The sequence below is a fragment of the Osmerus eperlanus genome, chromosome 20, assembly GCF_963692335.1.
Source record: "Osmerus eperlanus chromosome 20, fOsmEpe2.1, whole genome shotgun sequence".
In the NCBI taxonomy this organism is placed as follows: domain Eukaryota; kingdom Metazoa; phylum Chordata; class Actinopteri; order Osmeriformes; family Osmeridae; genus Osmerus; species Osmerus eperlanus.
In genome coordinates this window covers 14,039,455-14,063,026 of record NC_085037.1, presented here as the reverse complement: position 1 = coordinate 14,063,026, position 23,572 = coordinate 14,039,455, and the positions used below count along the sequence as shown (strand labels likewise).

The window sequence follows — 23,572 nt, the reverse complement described above, 5'->3', positions numbered from 1 at the left end:
CGCTCACTCACGCGTCTGAAACCAGAAGCTCTCCAGAGTCCAGCCGACAGGAGCCACCAAGGCCCCCTACCAGCCTAGAGGAGCGCTCCACATGAACACCACCAAGGCCCCCTACCAGCCTAGAGGAGCGCTCCACATGAACACCACCAATGCCCCCTACCAGCCTAGAGGAACGCTCCACATGAACACCACCAAGGCCCCCTACCAGCCTAGAGGAGCGCTCCACATGAACACCACCATGGTCTACATCCTCGTGTGTACTCATCTGGGTTCAACGGTGATGTCACGCAGGTATGTAAAAAACACCTTTTCAGCCAAGGGCTGTTTTCACATCCGGTCGGCTGATTTTGTCATGGTGCCTCAGAATGTCTGGGACAGGTGTGTTGTCAACATGCACAGACACACCCAGCACTAGGGGTGGGGAATAAAATCAATTCACAAATGTAAAAAAGCTGGGGTATTACTCCACAGCTGGGTAACGGGGTAGAGGGAATCATCCACAACCAGGGGATGAACAGGGGAGTCAGGTGGCTGAGCGGTGAGGGAATCGGGCTAGTAATCCGAAGGTTGCCAGTTCGATTCCCGGTCATGCCAACTGACGTTGTGTCCTTGGGCAAGGCACTTCACCCTACTTGCCTCGGGGGAATGTCCCTGTACTTACTGTAAGTCGCTCTGGATAAGAGCGTCTGCTAAATGACTAAATGTAAATGTAAATGTAATGAACAGCATGCATGTGTTAGTAAGTGGTCCAGTCCTGGTCACCATCCAACATCATCTAGTCTGGTCTGGTCCACAGTCCTGGTCACCCTCCAGCATCATCTAGTCTGGTCTGGTCCACAGTCCTGGTCACCCTCCAGCATCATCTAGTCTGGTCTGGTCCAGCCTCCTTCTCCCTGAGCATACTGATGATGAACAGGTGTGTTTGTTGGGGTGTCCATGCAGTAGGGTGTGTGTGTGTGTGTGGGGGGGGGGGGGTATCCATGCTGTACAGTGTGTGTGTGTGTGTGTATGATGTGTGTGTGTGTGTGGGGCTACATCTGTGCCCCCTGGTGAGAGCTCCCCTAGGGAAACTGGTGGCCGGCTCAGAAGCCTCCCTCTGGGCCTTCCTCAAGCTGCCTCTCTCCCTGCCTCAGCCTGCCTCTCCCTACCTCTCTCCCTGCCTCAGCCTGCCTCTCCCTACCTCTCTCCCTGCCTCAGCCTGCCTCTCCCTACCTCTCTCTCTGCCTTAGCCTGCCTCTCCCTACCTCTCTCCCTGCCTCAGCCTCTAAGCGTCCCCAGCCAGCAGCCCAGTCTGTCTGTTCCTCAGGTAAACAGACGAACAGACAGAAACCGATCCAGGACCCTGGAGGTCCAGGACCCTGGAGGTTCAGGACCAGGCTGTGTCCAGGCAGACCAGGCTGTGTCCAGGCAGACCAGGCTGGACTGATGTGTCCCTGGAAGCCAGGAGAGCCAGAGGACCACAGTCTAGTAGGATGCAGAGGATGAACCATGCTGATGCTGCTGTCTCTGGGGATGTTATTACCTGGTGCTTTCTGCTGCCATGTCTGTCAACAGGAGGGGGCGTTACGTAAGAGGAGAGGAACACCACTGAGACCGCTGTCGACATCTCTCTCTCTCTGTTCAGGTCCTCTGGATGTTATGTAATACCCCGGGTCACCCAGCCTGGGGTCATGTCTCTCCCTACGTCACGCAGAGCTCTAAGCCAAGATGAAGGAGCCACCATAAGTTCACCAGCAGCCTTTAACCTGGTGACCACCTTCACTGTCCTACAGACCCATGCCACTCACCAGCTCACTGATGCTACACATCACCATGGTGATAGACTCCACCCAGACACACTGCTGTCTGCTAAAATTATTCACCTAACGTTTACAAAATGTGTTCAACCTTTATAAGACCAGTTTTAAAAAGCCAGGCCCCGTATTCCACCTGGATGTGGTCTGGTAAGAGGTCAACTCTGCCCAACCACAAGGCGGCATTAAATAAAGAGTGGGAAAATAAGAAATAAAGGAGAGAAGTAGAGGGACAGAAAGAGAGACGGAGAGAGAAAGAGAGAGAGGACAAAGAAAGAAATGAAAACCAGTGCCCACGTTTGTCCCACAGTAGGACAGGCTGTGTAATCCCTCACACACACACACACACACACAAGTACCAAGATAGACGCTTAGAACAGAAGAAAACAGAACGGTACCTGTAAACTGCTTCAGTGTCGACAGTCGTCCAACTGGCTGCTTTAAGACTGGCTGCTTTCAGACTGGCTGCTTTCTCAGTCAGTCTTCCCCCAGATTCAGAAAGCTCGCAGGGAAACACCTGACATTACACACAAACACACTCCTGACCAATAACCGCTGGTATTCCTGCCTCCCTCCCTCATCGCCCCTCCCCCCTCAGGGAGACTCTGAACACCACTGCGAAGCGGAACTCTTCAGAGTCTGGCTACCGTCTGTCTGAGAGCTCACTTCAACCCAGAACACACGCACGCATGTACACGCATGCACAAGCTCCATCCTCCCCTCCTCTCCCCTCCCCTCCAGTTCAAGGCGGCCCTGACTAATCTGCTCCTCCCTCACCAGGACAGCTCTCCCCCGGAGGAGTACCTAAACAAGCCCTGGTGCCTGATTCCTCTGTACTTACAGGGACACACAGACACATACCCAGCCCACAGCACTGTCAACATGAGATTAGCCGCTAACCCACTGGCCTCCCACGCCCCCAGGTCTATAAATACCCCAGCGTCCGTCCTGTATATCGACCCTGTGCTCAGGCGTAGCAGGCCTGCAGTTTACACAATGGACCTAATGAATGTACTAACAGACACAGCTCATAAACACAGTCAGTGGCACTGGCACACACACACACACCAGGAAGGTGAGGGAATGGTGAACATGTGTACCCTGGCTGTTTATGCTTCAAACAGTCAGTCTGTCTTTGTCTCTCTCTCTCTCTTTCTCTCTCCAGTCTTACCGGCAGACATGACACACTGCTGAGCCAGTATTCGTCATGTTGCACACTAAGTTCTCACATGTTCACTGGAACCACGTTCACCTGTATGATCTTCACATCACATCCGAGGCAGTCCTGACTCACTTCTAACCTGAGGCAGTTCTGACTCACTTCTAACCTGAGGCAGTTCCCACACAAACTATATGAACGTTTTTCAAATATGCACACGTCTTCATTACAGAAGAATGTGTAGAACGGCGTAGTATTGGTCTGGTGGTTATAAGGCGTAGTATTGGTCTGGTGGTTATAAGGCGTAGTATTGGTCTGGTGGTAATAAGGCGTAGTATTGGTCTGGTGGTTATAAGGCGTAGTATTGGTCTGGTGGTTATAAGGCGTAGTATTGGTCTTGTGGTTATAAGGCGTAGTATTGGTCTGGTGGTTATAAGGCGTAGTATTGGTCTGGTGGTTATAAGGCGTAGTATTGGTCTGGTGGTTATAAGGCGTAGTATTGGTCTGGTGGTTATAAGGCGTAGTATTGGTCTGGTGGTTATAAGGCGTAGTATTGGTCTTGTGGTTATAAGGCGTAGTATTGGTCTGGTGGTTATAAGGCGTAGTATTGGTCTGGTGGTTATAAGGCGTAGTATTGGTCTGGTGGTTATAAGGCGTAGTATTGGTCTGGTGGTTATAAGGCGTAGTATTGGTCTGGTGGTTATAAGGCGTAGAATTGGTCTGGTGGTTATAAGGCGTAGAATTGGTCTGGTGGTTATAAGGCGTAGTATTGGTCTGGTGGTTATAAGGCGTAGAATTGGTCTGGTGGTTATAAGGCGTAGAATTGGTCTGGTGGTTATAAGGCGTAGTATTGGTCTGGTGGTTATAAGTGGTAATATTGGTCTGGTGGTTATAAGTGGTAGTATTGTTCTGGTGGTTATAAGTGGTAGTATTGTTCTGGTGGTTATAAGGCGTAGTATTGGTCTGGTGGTTATAAGGCGTAGTATTGGTCTGGTGGTTATAAGTGGTAGTGGAGGCTGGGGGAGGAGAGGCTGGAGGAGGAGAGGCTGGAGGAGGAGAGGCTGGAGGAGGAGAGGCTGGAGGAGGAGAGGCTGGAGGAGGAGAGGCTGGAGGAGGAGAGGCTGGGGAGGAGAGGCTGGGGGAGGAGAGGCTGGGGAGGAGAGGCTGGGGGAGGAGAGGCTGGGGAGGAGAGGCTGGGGTTCTGTCATGTTGCTGCTCCCCCCTGCAGTCTACCCCCCCCTTCCTTCTCTCTCAGTCTGAATTCAGCACAGCTTCCTCTCACTCCTCCTCCACCCCTCCCTGTCTCTCTCTCTCCTCCTTCAGTCTCCCCTCTCCCCTCCCTGTCTCTCTCTCTCCTCCTTCAGTCTCCCCTCTCCCCTCCTGTCTCTCTCTCTCCTCCTTCAGTCTCCCCTCTCCCCTCCCGTCTCTCTCTGTGTGAGAGGGTCTGGTGGAGTCCAGGCTGTGACAGAGGTCAGGACTGGAGCCAACAGCTCTTTAATGTTTCTGCTCTACAGCTTAACGGCTCTGCGGCTATTTCTCCCTCTCTCCACTCTTTTGCAATGCTCTGCTATTATAACTTTACGTTTATTATTTTTCTTTTACATATCCTCTTTTTTACTAGGGTTCGATTTTTTCATTCCCCTCCTCTCCCCCCCCCCCCTCCTCCTCTCCTTTCCTCTCCCCCCCCTTCTCCTCTCCTCTCCTCTCCTCTCCTCTCTCCTCCCCTCCCTTCCCCTCCTATCCTCTCCTCCCCTCCCCTCCCCTCCCCTCCTCTACCCCCCTCTGGTTTCCGTGGTGCCCATAGAAGCTTCCAGCACCTGCAGACCAAGACTCTAGCAGCACCGTTTCCCTGGCAACCACTACATTGGGTCTTGCTTGGGAAAACCATTAAGCATTGCCAGCACTGCTCTGACACACACACATACAAACACACACACACACAAACACACACCCACACACACACACACTTGAAGGGGTTCCGGGTGGGGTGGCAGCTTTTCTCTGCTCATTTGAGCTGTTTTTTTTAACAGGATTCCAAACCGCTTCACTTCTCCCCAAATCAGGAACAGAAACCTTGAATCTTCCACACAAGTGCACAGTGCCTGTGATGCCACATGCATGTCTAGTGTATGTGTACCTCTATGGTAAGTCTCTAAGAATCTCTCTTCTGAGGTACTGAAGGCCCTCCATCTCACCCAGCGGCCCTCCATCTCTCCCAGCGGCCCTCCATCTCACCCAGCGGCCCTCCATCTGACCCAGCGGCCCTCCATCTCTCCCAGCGGCCCTCCATCTTTCCCAGCGGCCCTCCATCTCACCCGGCGGCCCTCCATCTCACCCGGCGGCCCTCCATCTCACCCGGCGGCCCTCCATCTCTCCCGGCGGCCCTCCATCTCTCCCGGCGGCCCTCCATCTCTCCCGGCGGCCCTCCATCTCTCCCGGCGGCCCTCCATCTCTCCCAGCGGCCCTCCATCTTTCCCAGCGGCCCTCCATCTCTCCCAGCGGCCCTCCATCTCTCCCAGCGGCCCTCCATCTCTCCCAGCGGCCCTCCATCTTTCCCAGCGGCCCTCCATCTCTCCCAGCGGCCCTCCATCTCTCCCAGCGGCCCTCCATCTCTCCCAGCGGCCCTCCATCTCCCTAGCGGCCCTCCATCTCACCCAGCGGCCCTCCATCTCACCCAGCGGCCCTCCATCTCACCCAGCGGCCCTCCATCTCACCCAGCGGCCCTCCATCTCTCCCAGCGGCCCTCCATCTCTCCCAGCGGCCCTCCATCTCACCCGGCGGCCCTCCATCTCACCCAGCGGCCCTCCATCTCTCCCGGCGACCCTCTATCTCTCCCGGCGACCCTCTATCTCTCCCAGCGACCCTCTATCTCACCCGGCGGCCCTCCATCTCTCCCAGAGGCCCTCCATCTCTCCCAGAGGCCCTCTATATCACCCAGTGGCCCTCTATCTCACCCAGCAGCCCTCTCACCCAGCAGCCCTCGGGGGTATTGTGGGGTACTGTATAATAGTGTATAGTACCATATAGTAGTGTATAGTAGATATCCGATGTGAGCTGGGTGAGATACGTACATTAGCGTACCAAACACACATTCCTGCTCCAGGAGTCTGACAGCTAAATGTCTCGACTATAGTTAACTAACACTGTCCACTGCAACTGAACAGAACATTTCGTTTCAGAGACAATAATATATCTTTCCCTTCCTCCACAGTGGGATGTAGGCAGCACACAGACACTGCACAGAAACACACACACAAAGAAAGCCTTTGCACCAACAGGTGGGTAGTGTTAGATCTGGTATTAGTCACCACAGTCTGATAAACAGTGAATGTTTGACAGACACTGAAACTGAAAGTGTGAATGAAGCACCCAGTTTCTGATGAGGTGGGCGGAACACCATCAGCAGCTGTCCTGAAACAGAAAGAACACCAGTACCAACCTCTTCAGCAGTGAACCAGTACCAACCTCTTCAGAGGTGAACCACATTCACCAAACACAGCCGAGGTGTGACATAGGCCCCCCCAACCCAACGCCAGATCTTACATGAGCCCATCAACCACTCGGTCCACATCTCATCCTTCTCCAGAGGAACGCCCAAGCCCAGCAGGGGAAGCTGACATGATCTGATTAGCTGCAAAATGGCCGCCTGACACATGGGTGTCGTGGACAGCAGCAGGACGATGGGAGATCTGCTCTCCATGGGGGCGAGTCGGTGGGTACCTCCCTTCTCACACAACACCTACCCACTTCTGTCTCAAACAGACTACTGGAAATAAGACAGATGAGATAAGTTGCTAGCAGTTAAGAGTTAGCTAATAAAAAAATGATGATCTATTATTAAAGTCTGCATTTCTCTCATTTTCGGAATCGTTGACAGCCTGAATACAAAAACATACTTGTGCTTCCCTCTGGTTAAGAGAGTAACGGCTTGTTGAGCTACATTCAGGATGGTAAAGTGAGCAGTTTCTTTTTTTACCGATTGTATAAAATTTCAACCATACAAAGAAATGACCATAAAAATTCCTTCCCACCCTTTCCAGCCCTCCCTCCCTCCCTCCTCTCAGTGAACGCTTCAGAGAGGTTCCTACAGAGTGAGCCCAGCGCCCGTCCTAGCCTGTCTGTTGTAGTTACTGTTGCTAAAACCCAGCTCCTTCCTGCCTCCAGGAGAGCTGAGCCTCTGTCATGTCAAGGTACAGTATGGAAAGACTGGTTTAGCTGCCTGAGCCTGACACAACATGTAAAACTCCTCTCACTCCAGTCTGGGTGGTACCTCCTTCTCCACACCTCTCTAGCGGATCCTCAATAATCATCAACACGTATCAATACAGGCCCCAGACTTCCAGAACACATGGCCTTTCATATGTAGCATCATGTGATAAGGGGGTCAGATGGCTGAGCGGTTAGGGAATCGGGCTATTAATCAGAAAGTTGCCAGTTCGAATTTCAGCAGTGACAAATTACGTTGTGTCCTTGGGCAAGGCACTTCACCCTACTTGTCTCAGGGGAATGTCCCTGTACTTACTGTAAGTCGTTCTGGATAAGAGCGTCTGCTAAATGATTAAGTGTAAATCACAGCTTCCTGTTTTCCACGCAGAGCAGTGGCCTGGTGTGACTTGAAGGCACTGCAGGGAAAGAGGATCTGATATCAGAGCCTCTGACCTGAGAGGACTATGTGGAGGCCAGGCCAGACCAGACCAGAGCAGCAGAAGCTCAGGGGACAGAGTTTCCAGGACGACTCTCTGCTGCTGTGGACACACAGCACACAACAGGAACACACTGTGACTGTAGCCTGACGTTACTCAACCTCTGTAAACAAACAGAATGTTCGGATCAGGAGAAGAATCTGCTGTCTCAGTTTAACTCAACTTTAATCTGCTAATTACAACATGCATGTGTAACTGGTGATGAGCACATGAATACAGCCACGACTGAGCTGCTGTGTTGTCTGTACGTCCACCAGATCTCAGCTCACATCCCTGCCACCAGACACTTACGAGAGCTGCTGATCTCCACACAGCCTGACACAGACACAAGCACTCTACAATATTACTGTTCAGTCATTCATTCATTCTTCTTGTTCAAGTGACTAAGCCTACCGAGTTCAGAGGTTGGCGTGGTGTCTGAACTTGTGAAATCCTTCTTTACTATCTCCGTCCGTTGAGATGTTTGATGTTCGGGGTTTGACCTAACAGAAATATCATCACGATAGGTTTCAAACAAACAGAGATGAAGTGCCATATCTGTCAATCTCCTGGTGATCAAGGAGCTCTGAGTAGACACGTGTCTCTCTGACCCTTGGAACACTTGGCAGAGTGAGATTGTGTTGGCAGAGTGACGTCGTGTTGGCAGCGTGACGTCGTGTTGGCAGAGTGACGTCGTGTTGGCAGCGTGACGTCGTGTTGGCAGCGTGACGTCGTGTTGGCAGCGTGACGTCGTGTTGGCAGCGTGACGTCGTGTTGGCAGAGTGACGTCGTGTTGGCAGCGTGACGTCGTGTTGGCAGCGTGACGTCGTGTTGGCAGCGTGACGTCGTGTTGGCAGAGTGAGATTGTGTTGGCAGAGTGACGTCGTGTTGGCAGAGTGAGATTGTGTTGGCAGAGTGACGTCGTGTTGGCAGCGTGACGTCGTGTTGGCAGAGTGACGTCGTGTTGGCAGCGTGACGTCGTGTTGGCAGCGTGACGTCGTGTTGGCAGAGTGACGTCGTGTTGGCAGCGTGACGTCGTGTTGGCAGCGTGACGTCGTGTTGGCAGCGTGACGTCGTGTTGGCAGCGTGACGTCGTGTTGGCAGAGTGACGTCGTGTTGGCAGCGTGACGTCGTGTTGGCAGCGTGACGTCGTGTTGGCAGCGTGACGTCGTGTTGGCAGCGTGACGTTGTGTTGGCAGAGTGACGTCGTGTTGGCAGCGTGACGTCGTGTTGGCAGCGTGACGTCGTGTTGGCAGAGTGACGTCGTGTTGGCAGCGTGACGTTGTGTTGGCAGAGTGACGTCGTGTTGGCAGCGTGAGTCAGGTGGAGTCAGGTGGCTGAGCGGTGAGGGAATCGGGCTAGTATTCTGAAGGTTGCCAGTTCGATTCCCGGTCATGCCAACTGACGTTGTGTCCTTGGGCAAGGCACTTCACCCTACTTGCCTCGGGGGAATGTCCCTGTACTTACTGTAAGTCGCTCTGGATAAGAGCGTCTGCTAAATGACTAAATGTAAATGTGACGTCGTGTTGGCAGAGTGGGAGGTACCACCTGTCCTGGGAGGTACCACCTGTCCTGGTGAAACATTCACCTGACAGACGAGCAGAGGCCTAATACAGACAGAATCAACCTCACGTCTCAACTAACGGATATACGCATGGCTTCCCTGCTTGTTAAAAAAAAAACGTTTATACACATGCCCGTGAATATATCGTAATATAACCATGAAAATATAGTTGAATACAACAAACCTTTACATGAATTAGCATGCTTAGTAAGCCCACACAGGTGTTATAAACACTCTCACTGCTGGGAGTGGGTCTAATAAAGGAGTAGATCCTCTTCTAACAGGGAAGTGTACATTCCCTGACTTCCTTCAGCCTCACACGGCGTTATCAGCTAAACAACAGACCCGAAATAGTGTGTGGGAGAATCCCTGGTCCTGCGGGAACGACACGCTGGTGTCTAAAGCACAGAGAGGCTCACAGCTCTAGACTGTTTCAGGAAATGAGCTGGGGTGTAAACCGCTAAATCAAGAATAGAGCCCGACCGATTTATCGGCGGGACGATATTATCGGCCGATATTAGGCATTTTCCAAACTATCGGTATCGGCATTTATATTGGCCGATAAAGGATTTCTATTTTTATTGCAAGAACAAAAGTGAACAAAGATTCAAGTATATATATGAACATAAGATACTCTTACAGTCAGATATCATATAAAGACAATATTTAAGTAAAATATCTCCCAAAAAATTACAACAAATTATATATACACATAGAAATATATACAGATAAATGAATATTTAAACGATAAAATAAAAACGGACCAAACACCCGTCAACCATGTTATGAGTGTTGGCGTTGCATAGTTTGTCCACCAGAGGACAGAAGTAGTTGGAGAGCTCACTGTCTGCTGTCTCTGGTGTCCATGTTTACTCATGTGTTACAGCTCAGGGGAACATTTCATTTATATGCATTTGTATGTTTCACACATTGCACAAATAAATTCTAATTCTATACTGTTTTGTTCGGCTTGACGTAGCGTCCATTATCTGGGTCGTAGGTAGGCAGCGAGGGGCGGAGCTTCAGATCCTTCAGGCGACACGCCCCCCCAGTCTCAAGCAGAGAAGAGTGCTGATTTTCTCACCATTTCAAAGCCTAATTTAAAATACTTTGTGTTTTTTTTCATTCGAATTTGGATGGGTAGTTAATAACTCATTCTTCTGTGGTGTGCACTTAAAACTTGTTTTCAATTCCACTTTACAGGATCTTTAAAAAATATATATATTGGCCGATATATCGGAATATCGGATTTTTAAATCACCACATATTTGTAAGCGTATCAGCCTTAAAATGTCGTCGGTCGGGCTCTAATCAAGAACCCATCAAACAAACTGCAGCACGTTCTAAATGGCGTATGTTGAGATTGAGATCTTCAAACACAAAACATCCTGCTGTCACTCTGCAGGTTTTCTATCCTGCAACGCTGATATCAAATCTAACACAGCTGCTGGGAGCGTAATCAGGTTCTCCTGATGGCTGGGGGAGGTGGAGAGTTAGTTAGTTGACACCTCGGTGGACGGATGCTCTCTGGACAGAGATGGAAACTGCTGAACAGCACCAGACAGGGCTGCTTGGAAACCAGCTGTTTGAGGAAAGTAAACAAAAGACTTGGACCGAGGATAGGAGTTCCTTACTTCCTCCCTTATTACCCGCAACCTGCGTCACATCATTCTTCAGATCACACAGACAAAACACACACAAACGCACACACATACTACACCCAAAATAATGTCACCCTCTCTTATCTTCACCTGGAACCGCCCCAACAGGCCAGCTGGGCTCGTCTACAAAACAGTCTTTACAATACATAGTTTAGTCTCTTTAACAGCAGAACTGACTAGCTAAAAGTGGGGATGGAGGGGGAAGCCAGTAACACTAATAGTACTTAGAGAAATCCACTGTTTGTGTTATTTGTACCAGTTAAGCCTAAATAATGTGCTCCAACAGGAAACCATCAATCTTTGTGACAGGTCACACATTGTGGTCTCTGAGTTATGAGTGCCTGCTAGGGACTACTAGTCGATAAGATTTGCTTGGATTTTCTAGAAACAGACAAGAGGTTGTAGCAAGTGGAGAAATATTCATGTCAGAGGAGCATGTTAGGGCACGCCAGATAATCTGCGTTTCCTGTTGAACAGAGCTGGGCGATGGGGAGGAGGAGAGGAGGAGCAACATCAGGAGGATGGGGCGCTCCGGAGCACTTCAGCAAAATTGCGTCACTTTCAAACTACACTGACGAGCATCCTGAAGCTGTGTAACAGGGACGCCAACATCACTCACACTGATCAGATAACCACACATGAAGTACAACAAGGTCACACATCCTGTGCATGGATCAACATCGGTGTGACCCCTGAAAATACCACCTTCAGCCGGGCTGCAAAACACAGCAGAAATCACGCTCTCAGATCTCCCTTCCCTGCTCATAATAAAATAAGAGAATCGTCTGTATTTTTTAAATAGTAACTGGTGTAATGTGTCTAGGGATATGTCTCCTTCTCCAGTCCTCTACTGGGCGATGTGCTTTTAGAAAACTAAATTATTCATGTTGTTTGGCCAACTAAGTTCAAAGCAATAAGCAGGAAGGGGGGTTTATATCATAAACAAACATTCAAATCTGGGTTGCTGCATCACAGTGTCTTCTACTGGGTCCACAGCAAGAGAGAAACACAAATAGAAATGCGTAGAAGTGGACCCGTCTATATAGCACTGCTTTTATGCTTGAGGTATTGCAATAGCGTGTAGGTTTAATGCAATAATTAGCATTAAAGCCTTTAGAGAAGATTAAGTGCAACAAAAAAAGCTTGCCTTTGATTAAGAAGCATCCCTTTGTAAACATGCAAAGTTGGAGCAACCATCATAGCAACAGACAGTTTAAACCTAACAACGAACCCAGTCCACTAGGAACCACAGGTAGGGGATGCAATACTGCGCATCACAGGTCTGACCAGGCAGAGTGACCCAAGCAGGAAGCGGGAAGTGAAGAGACAGAGACTGACCTTTGAGGTTTTTGGGGTGGTTCTGTTTAGTACGCGGCATGTTGATGGTCCTGTTCACTGGCACATCTTCTGGAGTTGTCTACTGCAGGAGAAGCTTGTGATGAACCGGGTGCAAATGCGCACAGTCAGCGCCACCCTCTAAATTCATCTACGGAAGACGGAACACACAAACACATGTTGGTTAGAGTCGTCTCAACACACACACACAAACACATGTTGGTTAGAGTCGTCTCAACACACACACACACACACATGTTGGTTAGAGTCGTCTCAACACACACACACACACACATGTTGGTTAGAGTCGTCTCAACACACACACACACACACATGTTGGTTAGAGTCGTCTCAACACACACACACACACGTTGGTTAGAGTCGTCTCAACACACACACACACACACATGTTGGTTAGAGTCGTCTCAACACACACACACACGTTGGTTAGAGTCGTCTCAACACACACACACACACACACATGTTGGTTAGAGTCGTCTCAACACACACACACACACACACATGTTGGTTAGAGTCGTCTCAACACACACAGGATCAGTAAACAGGCCCTCCTATCCTCACTTGAACAGCTGCAGTTCTAACAGGAGGTACGCTGCCCTCTCAGATCTGAGCCCTCACTAAAACTATGGTTCCTCTTTGGTCAGACAACAGACCATAATAATCCCTCCCAGCACAGCTGAGGCAGGTAGGACCTAGCTCTGAGGTGTGTTCCGTCCCATCTCCGTATAAATACCCCCCCTGACGTTGCATCCAGGCAGACCTCAGGTGAGAGAAGGCTGCTGTTTATAGTGAACGACTGATTGACAGGTGTGTGTCTGATAGGCGTTGCCTGCCCTTTGCTTTGACGAACACCAGTTCGGATGACGAAAGGTGCAAACAATAAGGTCCTGTCTCTCTAGGAGAGAGCGCTCCGGGCTGTCAAGCCTGTTAGCAGTCATGCTACTATCACGCTCATCTCACTGTAAAAGCTAACACTCAATAGATCAGCGAATCAGGCCTATGAAAACATGAAAAGGGCAGCATGAACTTATTCAGCTATTGTTTTTTTGTTTCCCTCTCTCGCAGTGGTTGAACAGCGGACCTATTTTAGTCGTTATGCAAATCCTAGCCGTCTAAAAGACCCACGAGGGGAGGTGTTGTTTAAGCTAAATGTTAAACTAAACCTCAACCTTTCAAACCCACGAGCACAAGCTACAGGACTGCTTGATATTCAGGACCAGCAGCCTCGCTCTGGACCAGCGCTTGCACGAAAACAGCTCAAGTTCAAATGATTTCATCAATATTATTTTACTTGCATGCTTTTACGAAACCCCCCCCCTAGTCTTATGTGTGGCTCCTAATCATGGAGACGATCAACCAACTCCAATTCCATACACGTGCACGTTCCTGGTGTGTTTCATGGTCGAGCCTTTGTTACTTTGCCAATGTTACATAACGTCTACTACAGGAGGATTTTCACCATACAGTTGTACATGTGCGCGCTATAGCTATGACATCATCTCTCAACCGATACGGCAGTACACAGCGCATGCACCAGGTCACACGGCTTGTAAGGACGACGAAAGTCATACAATCAAACATCAAATATATGTGTTGACATGGCTCATACAGTAATAGAAACTCCAATAGTTATGATGACAGCACCAATTAAAAGAAGGAGGATGCTAATGCTGGGGAGGAAGAAGCACGCGCTTTATGACTGCAAATAAACATTTCTTCAAACATCTCAGAATATATGTGAGCAGCACAACAATGACTGAGCAAATGATGCTGTGTAGCACACAGTAAACCTGTCAGCTGTCAAAAGGGTTCGCTGATGATCGACTGCCTTTATTGACACACAGTTCAAATATTTATTTTATATTTTTACCGCAACGTGTTATCGAAGCATTGTGAAACAACGCATGACATGCGCTCTGAGATATATACCCCTGAGACTGTCACATATGTTTCTCATAGGCCTATATGTAATTATCTGATATGAAACGTCAATGTTTATTGTCGTTTGACAGTGACATGGAGTCAAAGTGAACTACGCAGGCTAGAAGGAGCCGTAAGTGTTGAATTGAGGTGAGAATCAGATACAACCAGACTTCACCTTGATGCTAATAGTGAGGTGAAACAGTCAGCAAAAACAGTGTGTGGGAGCAGTATTTCTCTGCCTGTTGCAAGACTAGAACGCCCTGCTACAGAGGGCGGAGTCAGGAAAACCCCTGTCTGCAACAGCGCTCGAATGGGACGCTTCCACTGTTCAACTAAATATACAGCACTGTTGTCACTCGCACTTTTGCACTTTTCCATACAAAACGCAGATTAGCAAATTCATAAAGTGAACGAATGTAAATTAATCTTACCTGGGGCCACCAAAGCCCACGCGATTTCAGAAGGTTACAATTGGTGCTTGTAAGCGCGGCCAACAAGCACACATTAGAATGCTGCAGACGTCTGTAACAACGACGCGATGACAAACCGCGTTGTACTACCCAGAGACGTCCTAACGAACCAGACCCAGCTTTAGAAATCACACAGAAATAAGAAGTAGCTAGCTGACGGTACCAGCTAACGTTAGCCTGCACCGTCCGATAGGGGACCACGAGCGCCCCATCAAAGCACTGACCAGAACACGTTCCTGGTTGCCCGAAGTAGTAACCGTATTAACAAATAATAAATACTCCAGTACTAAATGTTCTCATACTCACAAGTGCAGTCTTTGTTATTGTAAGAGATTTCTGAAGCAACACGCGTTAACAGCGGCGTAAGATCTGTTTTTTTCCTCTCTTCACCTTCTCTCTCACTTTCTATTGCAGGAAACAGACAGGCCCACTGACGTCAACGGGGGTCCCGTCTCTGCCACCCAACCACAGGATGTCATCTCCAGGAGGTCTGCGACAATCGCACAAGCTCTTTCTCAACTTCTGCTACTGATATCAATCACGCTTTACATTTCACTGTATTGATATACATATACTGTAAATGTAATTCATAAACGATTAGTGTGCTCTTGAGGTTCATAGAAGCCTAATTGTACATACATTTGAAGTGTCGCTTGTCGTGAACCCCCCTCTTGGTTCCCCCTTTGCACATACTTTAGGACTGACGGTTTTCCCGGAGGTTCCTTGTTGTCAGGTCACGTTGTGCCTCTCCACTACCGACTGGGCTTTCCCATGCAGATCTCTCGGTGCAATTACCAACGGCTGTACTTTGGTTTGGTTGGTGGCGATGCGAGGGCAGTCCAAACAAATGTAGTCTCTACCAACCAAGTAAACAGACCGAGCGGAACGTCGAATTAACAAATGTGGTGTAATAGACTTTTCCACAATGTGTTAGAAAATAACATTTCGCTTAATTTAATTTATTATAATATGTCTTAGAGTTATAGCCTACTAATGCTAATACAAATATAGAATTTTCAGAAATTAGCATAACAGAACGTTGTTTGGCCAATAGCTACATTGTGATAATGGACGAGTCGTCTAATATCGTAGTAAATTATTGGCGGTAATAAAATTCGATCATATATAGACTTAGCAATAATGTGGATGGTGTATTTCCTTGTGCCAGACCAATTATGTTTTTTTCTCATTACCTGATCTGTGTGACTCACGCCAATAAGTAGGTTCAGTGGTGACACATCAGCATCACCTTATGAATACGTTCATGATATGATTTTTCAGACTTACAGAAATCACCAACGGACGTGGGAGTGGAGGCTGTTCCTTATGCGAAAAAAAATACAAACGTGTGAGCAAACAAGAGATGTAACTAGCGTCGATGTTTTTAAAACTACAACAGACAGGGTTATTGTCAAGGCAAATACTCAGGTAATGTAAGTCCGTCCCAGCACCACGTGATCCTGTAGCTTTTGGAGAGGGACGCCCTCCTGTCCCAGGCTGAAAGCAGGACCTATTTCCTGCAATTGCCGCCATTTTTTACAAAAAATAATAATTTCGTACCAAACAAAAGGAGGCTTCCTCGGTCTCTCTGTAGACACTTTTCTACTAAAGACATTCTCTAGGCCTGCTGAAGACATTCTCTACTAAAGACATTCTCTACAAAAAACATTTCAAATAGTAACATCAGAAAGCTAACAGCGATTATGTTCCTATACTAGCTATATTTCAGCATGTTTAATTCAAGAGATGACACGCAAGGCTATCAAATTGCTCCTGCTGCTGTAAGTCATGGGGCTACAATGTCCACTGAGTGATTTGTTCCGACAAACGGTCTCTTAATCACATCACTGCTTGAAAGAGTTAGGCTGCTTTAACTGCCAGAGCTGTATGTGTTGTACTAGCATGTTGGGAGCTGGATGTGTTGTACTAGCATGTTGGGAGCTGGATGTGTTGTACTAGCATGTTGGGAGCTGGATGTGTTGTACTAGCATGTTGGGAGCTGGATGTGTTGTACTAGCATGTTGGGAGCTGGATGTGTTGTACTAGCATGTTGGGAGCTGGATGTGTTGTACTAGCATGTTGGGAGCTGGATGTGTTGTACTAGCATGTTGGGAGCTGTATGTGTTGTACTAGCATGTTGGGAGCTGGATGTGTTGTGGTAGCATGTTGGGAGCTGGATGTGTTGTACTAGCATGTTGGGAGCTGGATGTGTTGTACTAGCATGTTGGGAGCTGGATGTGTTGTGGTAGCATGTTGGGAGCTGGATGTGTTGTACTAGCATGTTGGGAGCTGGATGTGTTGTACTAGCATGTTGGGAGCTGTATGTGTTGTACTAGCATGTTGGGAGCTGGATGTGTTGTACTAGCATGTTGGGAGCTGTATGTGTTGTACTAGCATGTTGGGAGCTGGATGTGTTGTACTAGCATGTTGGGAGCTGGATGTGTTGTACTAGCATGTTGGGAGCTGGATGTGTTGTACTAGCATGTTGGGAGCTGGATGTGTTGTACTAGCATGTTGGGAGCTGGATGTGTTGTGGTAGCATGTTGGGAGCTGGATGTGTTGTACTAGCATGTTGGGAGCTGCATGTGTTGTGGTAGCATGTTCTACTGGCATATTTTAACCCTTGTGTTATCTTCGGGTCATTCTGACCCATCAGTCATTGTGACCCACCGTCGTATTGCAACAACTTTACCGCATACAAAAACAAAGTGAAGCATTTTCTTTTAACCGTTGGGCTGTCTCCCCCCACCCCCCACATTGCGAAGGTAATTTTTTTTTTTTTTTTTGTATTGGGTAAAATTGGGTAAAAACAACGATGGTTCTTTATGAACCTTTGGGTCATGTGACCCGAAGGCAGCACAAGGGTTAAGCGGCCTGTGTTGTGCTTGCATGTTGTCAGTGTTCTGATGGCATGTCCTGCTGGCGTGTCCTGCTGGCATGTTCTGCTGGCGTGTTCTGAGCTGTCTGTCATCTCTCCACTGTGTTGGGAGCCTGCATGCTCTGTTTACAGCAGCATATGATGTTACATCACGGAGACGGTTACCCTGGAAACCCTCCGACTCCACAGTCCGCCCTGCTCATATGAGAAGCCGTTCTGCGGCCCACAGGCTGACTGAGCGCACAGCAATACTCACTGTTGATGTCTCTGGAGCCTGGTGACAGGTACCTGGGCGACGCTTGGTGGAGACCAGCAGCTGGCATGGGTCACCCTGGAGTCACTGACAGACACATTTAACACATGTTTCTGGTTCATAGTTGTTGATTATGTATTTTTGAGAGCATGCTACACTACAAGACTGCAGTATATGACAACATGAAAGTACAGCAACTGTTGTCTGGATTTTTGTCTGAACCCTGTTGGAGTTGTGTGTTCCTGCTGTGTCATGTGAGCTGGTGCGTTGTTCATGGAGAAAAACCTGCCCCCTGGATGATCTGTAGCAGGATTATCATCCGTGTTCTAAGCATCTTATCAGTGTCAACAGTGTAGTTTTTCATTAGTTTGAGTGTTCAAGTCCTCAGCAAGACACACTCCAGGTCACAATGTCTCCTGAGCCACACAGGAACAGCAGATCATGAGACCAACCTGCCTCCCCAGGTCCCTCCAACCCTCCATCAACCATGATGTCCTGCCTCTGGACCAGACATGAACACCCAGAGAGGGCACAGCACACACTGAAGTGGAGGACATGAACGATCTTGTGAACGGCATGATTTGAAGTGCTTGTAGTGAGGCTTGGGTATTCCCATCCCAGCTGAGATGTTAATCACAGTTACAGGTGAAATGGTTATCTTTCACTTAATATTATTATTATTATTCATCTTTCAGTCGACTGACAGAGAAAAGGTTTTGTCTCTTGATAATACCTCCACCATCTTTAAGAACATTTCTTAGAAAAGTCTAGTTGTGATAAACCCTGACTCTGTGCTTACATCGACCCCCCGTGTCTGAACCAGCCCTCCTCTCCACAAACGCTTCGGGGAAAAATAAAAACTCTGTTTGACTGTCCTCGTGTGACCCATTTACAGTCACAAGTAATAAACCAAAAGTGGAAAGAGGTTTTTTTGGGACGCTCTCAAGATCTGGGATAAGATTCTCTGGGAAATGCCCTACTTTGGTGTTTTTTCACCCCTATTGAGAGTCACTGCTGCGGTCATGGTGCCAGTGGATTACTGCAGTCATGTGATGTTTCCATTCAGCTGCTGACAGACAGCCACGGACCTGCCAGGCGATGGTGGAGCTGGACTGTGCTGTGGAAACGCCTCAGCAACACCACACAGGGAGGGAACCTCGCTCAGGGCAGACAGGAGGCTGGAACTGGCTGCTTGTCGTATTTTGGGAGAAGCCTGACATTGTGTCAACTTTTCCAGCGACATTAGGGGAAAAATCTAGCTTGGTTAAGCCTGTCTGTGAGGAATGTTCTATATTAGGAAGCCTCGAGGCCTGGAGAAGGAGATGGACACAGAGAGACACCAGTCTGAGATAAGAGAGAGCTTAGGGACTAACAACATGCTTCCCAACACCTTAACTTAACCTTGAGGACCAACGAGACACGGCTGCAAATATTGACAGATTGATTAACTGTAACAGTATGAAGGCTCTGCAGTGCAGTAGACATGATGACACAGGACAATACGTGTTGTTGAACATCTTAGTTTCAGCAGTGTGCTGTGGAGCACCAGGGTTCTGTTCTGGAAGGGCCCATCACATCACCACTGCACATCACATCACCACTGCCCATCACATCACCACTGCACATCACATCACCACTGCACATCACATCACCACTGCCCATCACATCACCACTGCACATCACATCACCACTGCACATCACCACTGGGGGGTTCTGGAAGGGCCCATCACATCACCACTGGGGGGTTCTGGAAGGGCCCATCACATCACCACTGGGGGGTTCTGGAAGGGCCCATCACATCACCACTGCACATCACATCACCACTGGGGGGTTCTGGAAGGGCCCATCACATCACTACTGGGGGGTTCTGGAAGGGCCCATCACATCACCACTGCACATCACATCACCACTGCACAAAGTACTGTCTGTTCTGGAAGGGCCCATCACATCACCACTGCACAAAGTACTGTCTGTTCTGGAAGGGCCCATCACATCACCACTGCACAAAGTACTGTCTGTTCTGGAAGGGCCCATCACATCACCACTGCACAAAGTACTGGAAGGGCCCATCACATCACCACTGCAAAAAGTACTGTCTGTTCTGGAAGGGCCCATCACATCACCACTGCACAAAGTACTGTCTTCATTTTTCACGTGTTTTTGTGTGTTCTTGTCCGATAGACAGACTGATGCACAAACAGGAGTGAGTGACAGGAAGGGGTGGTGGTTAAACCAGGGTGGTTGTTGTGTTTGGGAGGACCAGAGATGGTTGGATTCACCTCCATGGCATGGATCCCCATGTTACATGTTTTAGCACCCTCTATGGATCCCCATGTTACATGTTTTAGCACTCTCTATGGATCCCCATGTTACATGTTTTAGCACTCTCTATGGATCCCCATGTTACATGTTCTAGCACTCTCTATGGATCCCCATGTTACATGTTCTAGCACTCTCTATGGATCCCCATGTTACATGTTCTAGCACTCTCTATGGATCCCCATGTTACATGTTCTAGCACTCTCTATGGATCCCCATGTTACATGTTTTAGCACTCTCTATGGATCCCCATGTTACATGTTTTAGCACTCTCTATGGATCCCCATGTTACATGTTCTAGCACCCTCTATGGATCCCCATGTTACATGTTTTAGCACCCTCTATGGATCCCCATGTTACATGTTTTAGCACCCTCTATGGATCCCCATGTTACATGTTCTAGCACCCTCTATGGATCCCCATGTTACATGTTTTAGCACCCTCTATGGATCCCCATGTTACATGTTCTAGCACCCTCTATGGATCCCCATGTTACATGTTCTAGCACTCTCTATGGAGCCCCATGTTACATGTTCTAGCACCCTCTATGGATCCCCATGTTACATGTTCTAGCACTCTCTATGGAGCCCCATGTTACATGTTCTAGCGCCCTCTATGGATCCCCATGTTACATGTTCTAGCACTCTCTATGGATCCCCATGTTACATGTTCTAGCACTCTCTATGGATCCCCATGTTACATGTTCTAGCACTCTCTATGGATCCCCATGTTACATGTTCTAGCACTCTCTATGGATCCCCATGTTACATGTTCTAGCACCCTCTATGGATCCCCATGTTACATGTTCTAGCACTCTCTATGGATCCCCATGTTACATGTTCTAGCACTCTCTATGGATCCCCATGTTACATGTTTTAGCACTCTCTATGGATCCCCATGTTACATGTTCTAGCACTCTCTATGGATCCCCATGTTACATGTTCTAGCACTCTCTATGGATCCCCATGTTACATGTTCTAGCACTCTCTATGGATCCCCATGTTACATGTTCTAGCACTCTCTATGGATCCCCATGTTACATGTTCTAGCACTCTCTATGGATCCCCATGTTACATGTTTTAGCACTCTCTATGGATCCCCATGTTACATGTTTTAGCACTCTCTATGGATCCCCATGTTACATGTTCTAGCACCCTCTATGGATCCCCATGTTACATGTTTTAGCACTCTCTATGGATCCCCATGTTACATGTTCTAGCACTCTCTATGGATCCCCATGTTACATGTTTTAGCACTCTCTATGGATCCCCATGTTACATGTTTTAGCACTCTCTATGGATCCCCATGTTACATGTTCTAGCACCCTCTATGGATCCCCATGTTACATGTTTTAGCACCCTCTATGGATCCCCATGTTACATGTTTTAGCACCCTCTATGGATCCCCATGTTACATGTTCTAGCACCCTCTATGGATCCCCATGTTACATGTTTTAGCACCCTCTATGGATCCCCATGTTACATGTTCTAGCACCCTCTATGGATCCCCATGTTACATGTTCTAGCACTCTCTATGGAGCCCCATGTTACATGTTCTAGCACCCTCTATGGATCCCCATGTTACATGTTCTAGCACTCTCTATGGAGCCCCATGTTACATGTTCTAGCACCCTCTATGGATCCCCATGTTACATGTTCTAGCACTCTCTATGGATCCCCATGTTACATGTTATAGCACTCTCTATGGATCCCCATGTTACATGTTCTAGCACTCTCTATGGATCCCCATGTTACATGTTCTAGCACTCTCTATGGATCCCCATGTTACATGTTCTAGCACTCTCTATGGATCCCCATGTTACATGTTCTAGCACCCTCTATGGATCCCCATGTTACATGTTCTAGCACTCTCTATGGATCCCCATGTTACATGTTCTAGCACTCTCTATGGAACCCCATGTTACATGTTCTAGCACTCTCTATGGAACCCCATGTTACATGTTATAGCACTCTCTATGGAGCCCCGCATATAACAATATATTGTTTGTGCTAAATATATAAATGTAATCATTTTATTCATTCAGTTTTTTTCTGGATTCTCTGTACCGCAGAAAAGCATAAGTCTACTAGGACGGGAATCCCACTAACTGAGAGTGTGTGAGTGTGTGTGTGTGAGTGTGTGTGTTTAGAGGGAGGGGTCTATCTGTCTTGTGGATGGAGCACGATTCAATCCCACGTTGATGAATTCTACATGCCTCACATCTCACTTCCTACGCATTCGCTTATGTAATAGCGACCGCGCGTGGAAAGCGCATGGGTGTGTGTGTGTGTGTGTGTGTGTATTTATATCCAGACTGGGATTGAGGGAGTGGTGACTCATCGTCCTTGCTCTTTGTTTTACCCTCCTTCATATATCCAACAAAAAAGGAATATTGGTTCAGACAGTTCCCAATTGTACCACGCTGTTATAATACCATATCTATCTTTATCTGAGCTTGCTTATCTTTAAATAGACTGGAGATTAAAATATAATCAGATATGATGAGAAACTGGATATTGAAAAGGTCCTGTTTCAAACCTCGTCCCTTCTATGGTCTCCTTCAGTCTCAGTCTTCTTCTATGGTCTCCTTCAGTCTCAGTCTTCTTCTATGGTCTCCTTCAGTCTCAGTCTTCTTCTATGGTCTCTTTCAGTCTCAGTCTCCTTCTATGGTCTCCTTCAGTCTCAGTCTTCTTCTATGGTCTCCTTCAGTCTCAGTCTTCTTCTATGGTCTACTTCAGTCTCAGTCTTCTTCTATGGTCTCCTTCAGTCTCAGTCCTTGATTTTATGGACCGACTTGTCAAACCCAGTGACGGCTCCTATAGACTCATCATGATCACGCTGCCTTGAGAGGGAACGCAGAAGTAGAGCTGTTATTTTAAGAGGCTGGAAAAAACACAAACCACAGACATTATCCTGACACCTGACGAGAGGCTGGGTCCACCTGCTGCCTCACATCCACCCAGCCTGTCCAGGGGAACAATGAGAGCTGCCATTTACCGCTCACCAAGAGACAGGGGCAAGGTCAGCGTGTAGCAGGAAGGCTGATGGGATTCCAGGGTTTGAAAGTACCCCCCTCTCCCCCCTCCTGTTGTGATGGCAACAGGATGGTAACCATCTGGAATCAGAGGATTGTTAGCAGACCTCAATCAAAATGCCAGCCTCCGGTCAGTCAGGAAGGCCGACTGCGGGCAGGCTGAGGAGGGTGGATAGGGGGCTTGTATTGTTGCAGGCCGAGGCCCTGCTCCAGGAGGGGGGCCACCCTGCCCTGGACCTGGAGGAGGGAGGGCCACCCTGCCCTGGACCTGGAGGAGGGAGGGCCACCCTGCCCTGGACCTGGAGGAGGGAGGGCCACCCTGCCCTGGGCCAGGAGGAGGGCCACCCTGCCCTGGGCCAGGAGGAGGGCCACCCTGCCCTGGACCTGGAGGAGGGAGGGCCTCCCTGCCCTGGGCCAGGAGGGGGGCCACCCTGCCCTGGGCCTGGAGGAGGGCCACCCTGCCCTGGACCTGGAGGAGGG

The 23,572-nt window shown here is 48.6% G+C and overlaps 1 protein-coding gene across 1 annotated transcript in view; it reads right to left on the bottom strand.

Annotated features, from left to right (window-relative positions):
* Positions 1–15,031, bottom strand: part of hivep1 (HIVEP zinc finger 1) — a 33,795-nt gene extending 18,764 nt beyond the window's left edge. Inside the window, exons 1-2 of the mRNA XM_062486538.1 lie at positions 14,915–15,031; positions 12,198–12,345 (exon numbers count right to left, since the gene is read on the bottom strand). Coding sequence (XP_062342522.1) covers positions 12,198–12,237 — 40 coding nt within the window. The 5' untranslated portion in view covers positions 12,238–12,345; positions 14,915–15,031. The remainder of the gene's footprint in view (positions 1–12,197; positions 12,346–14,914) is intronic.
* Between the last annotated feature and the right edge of the window lie 8,541 nt (positions 15,032–23,572).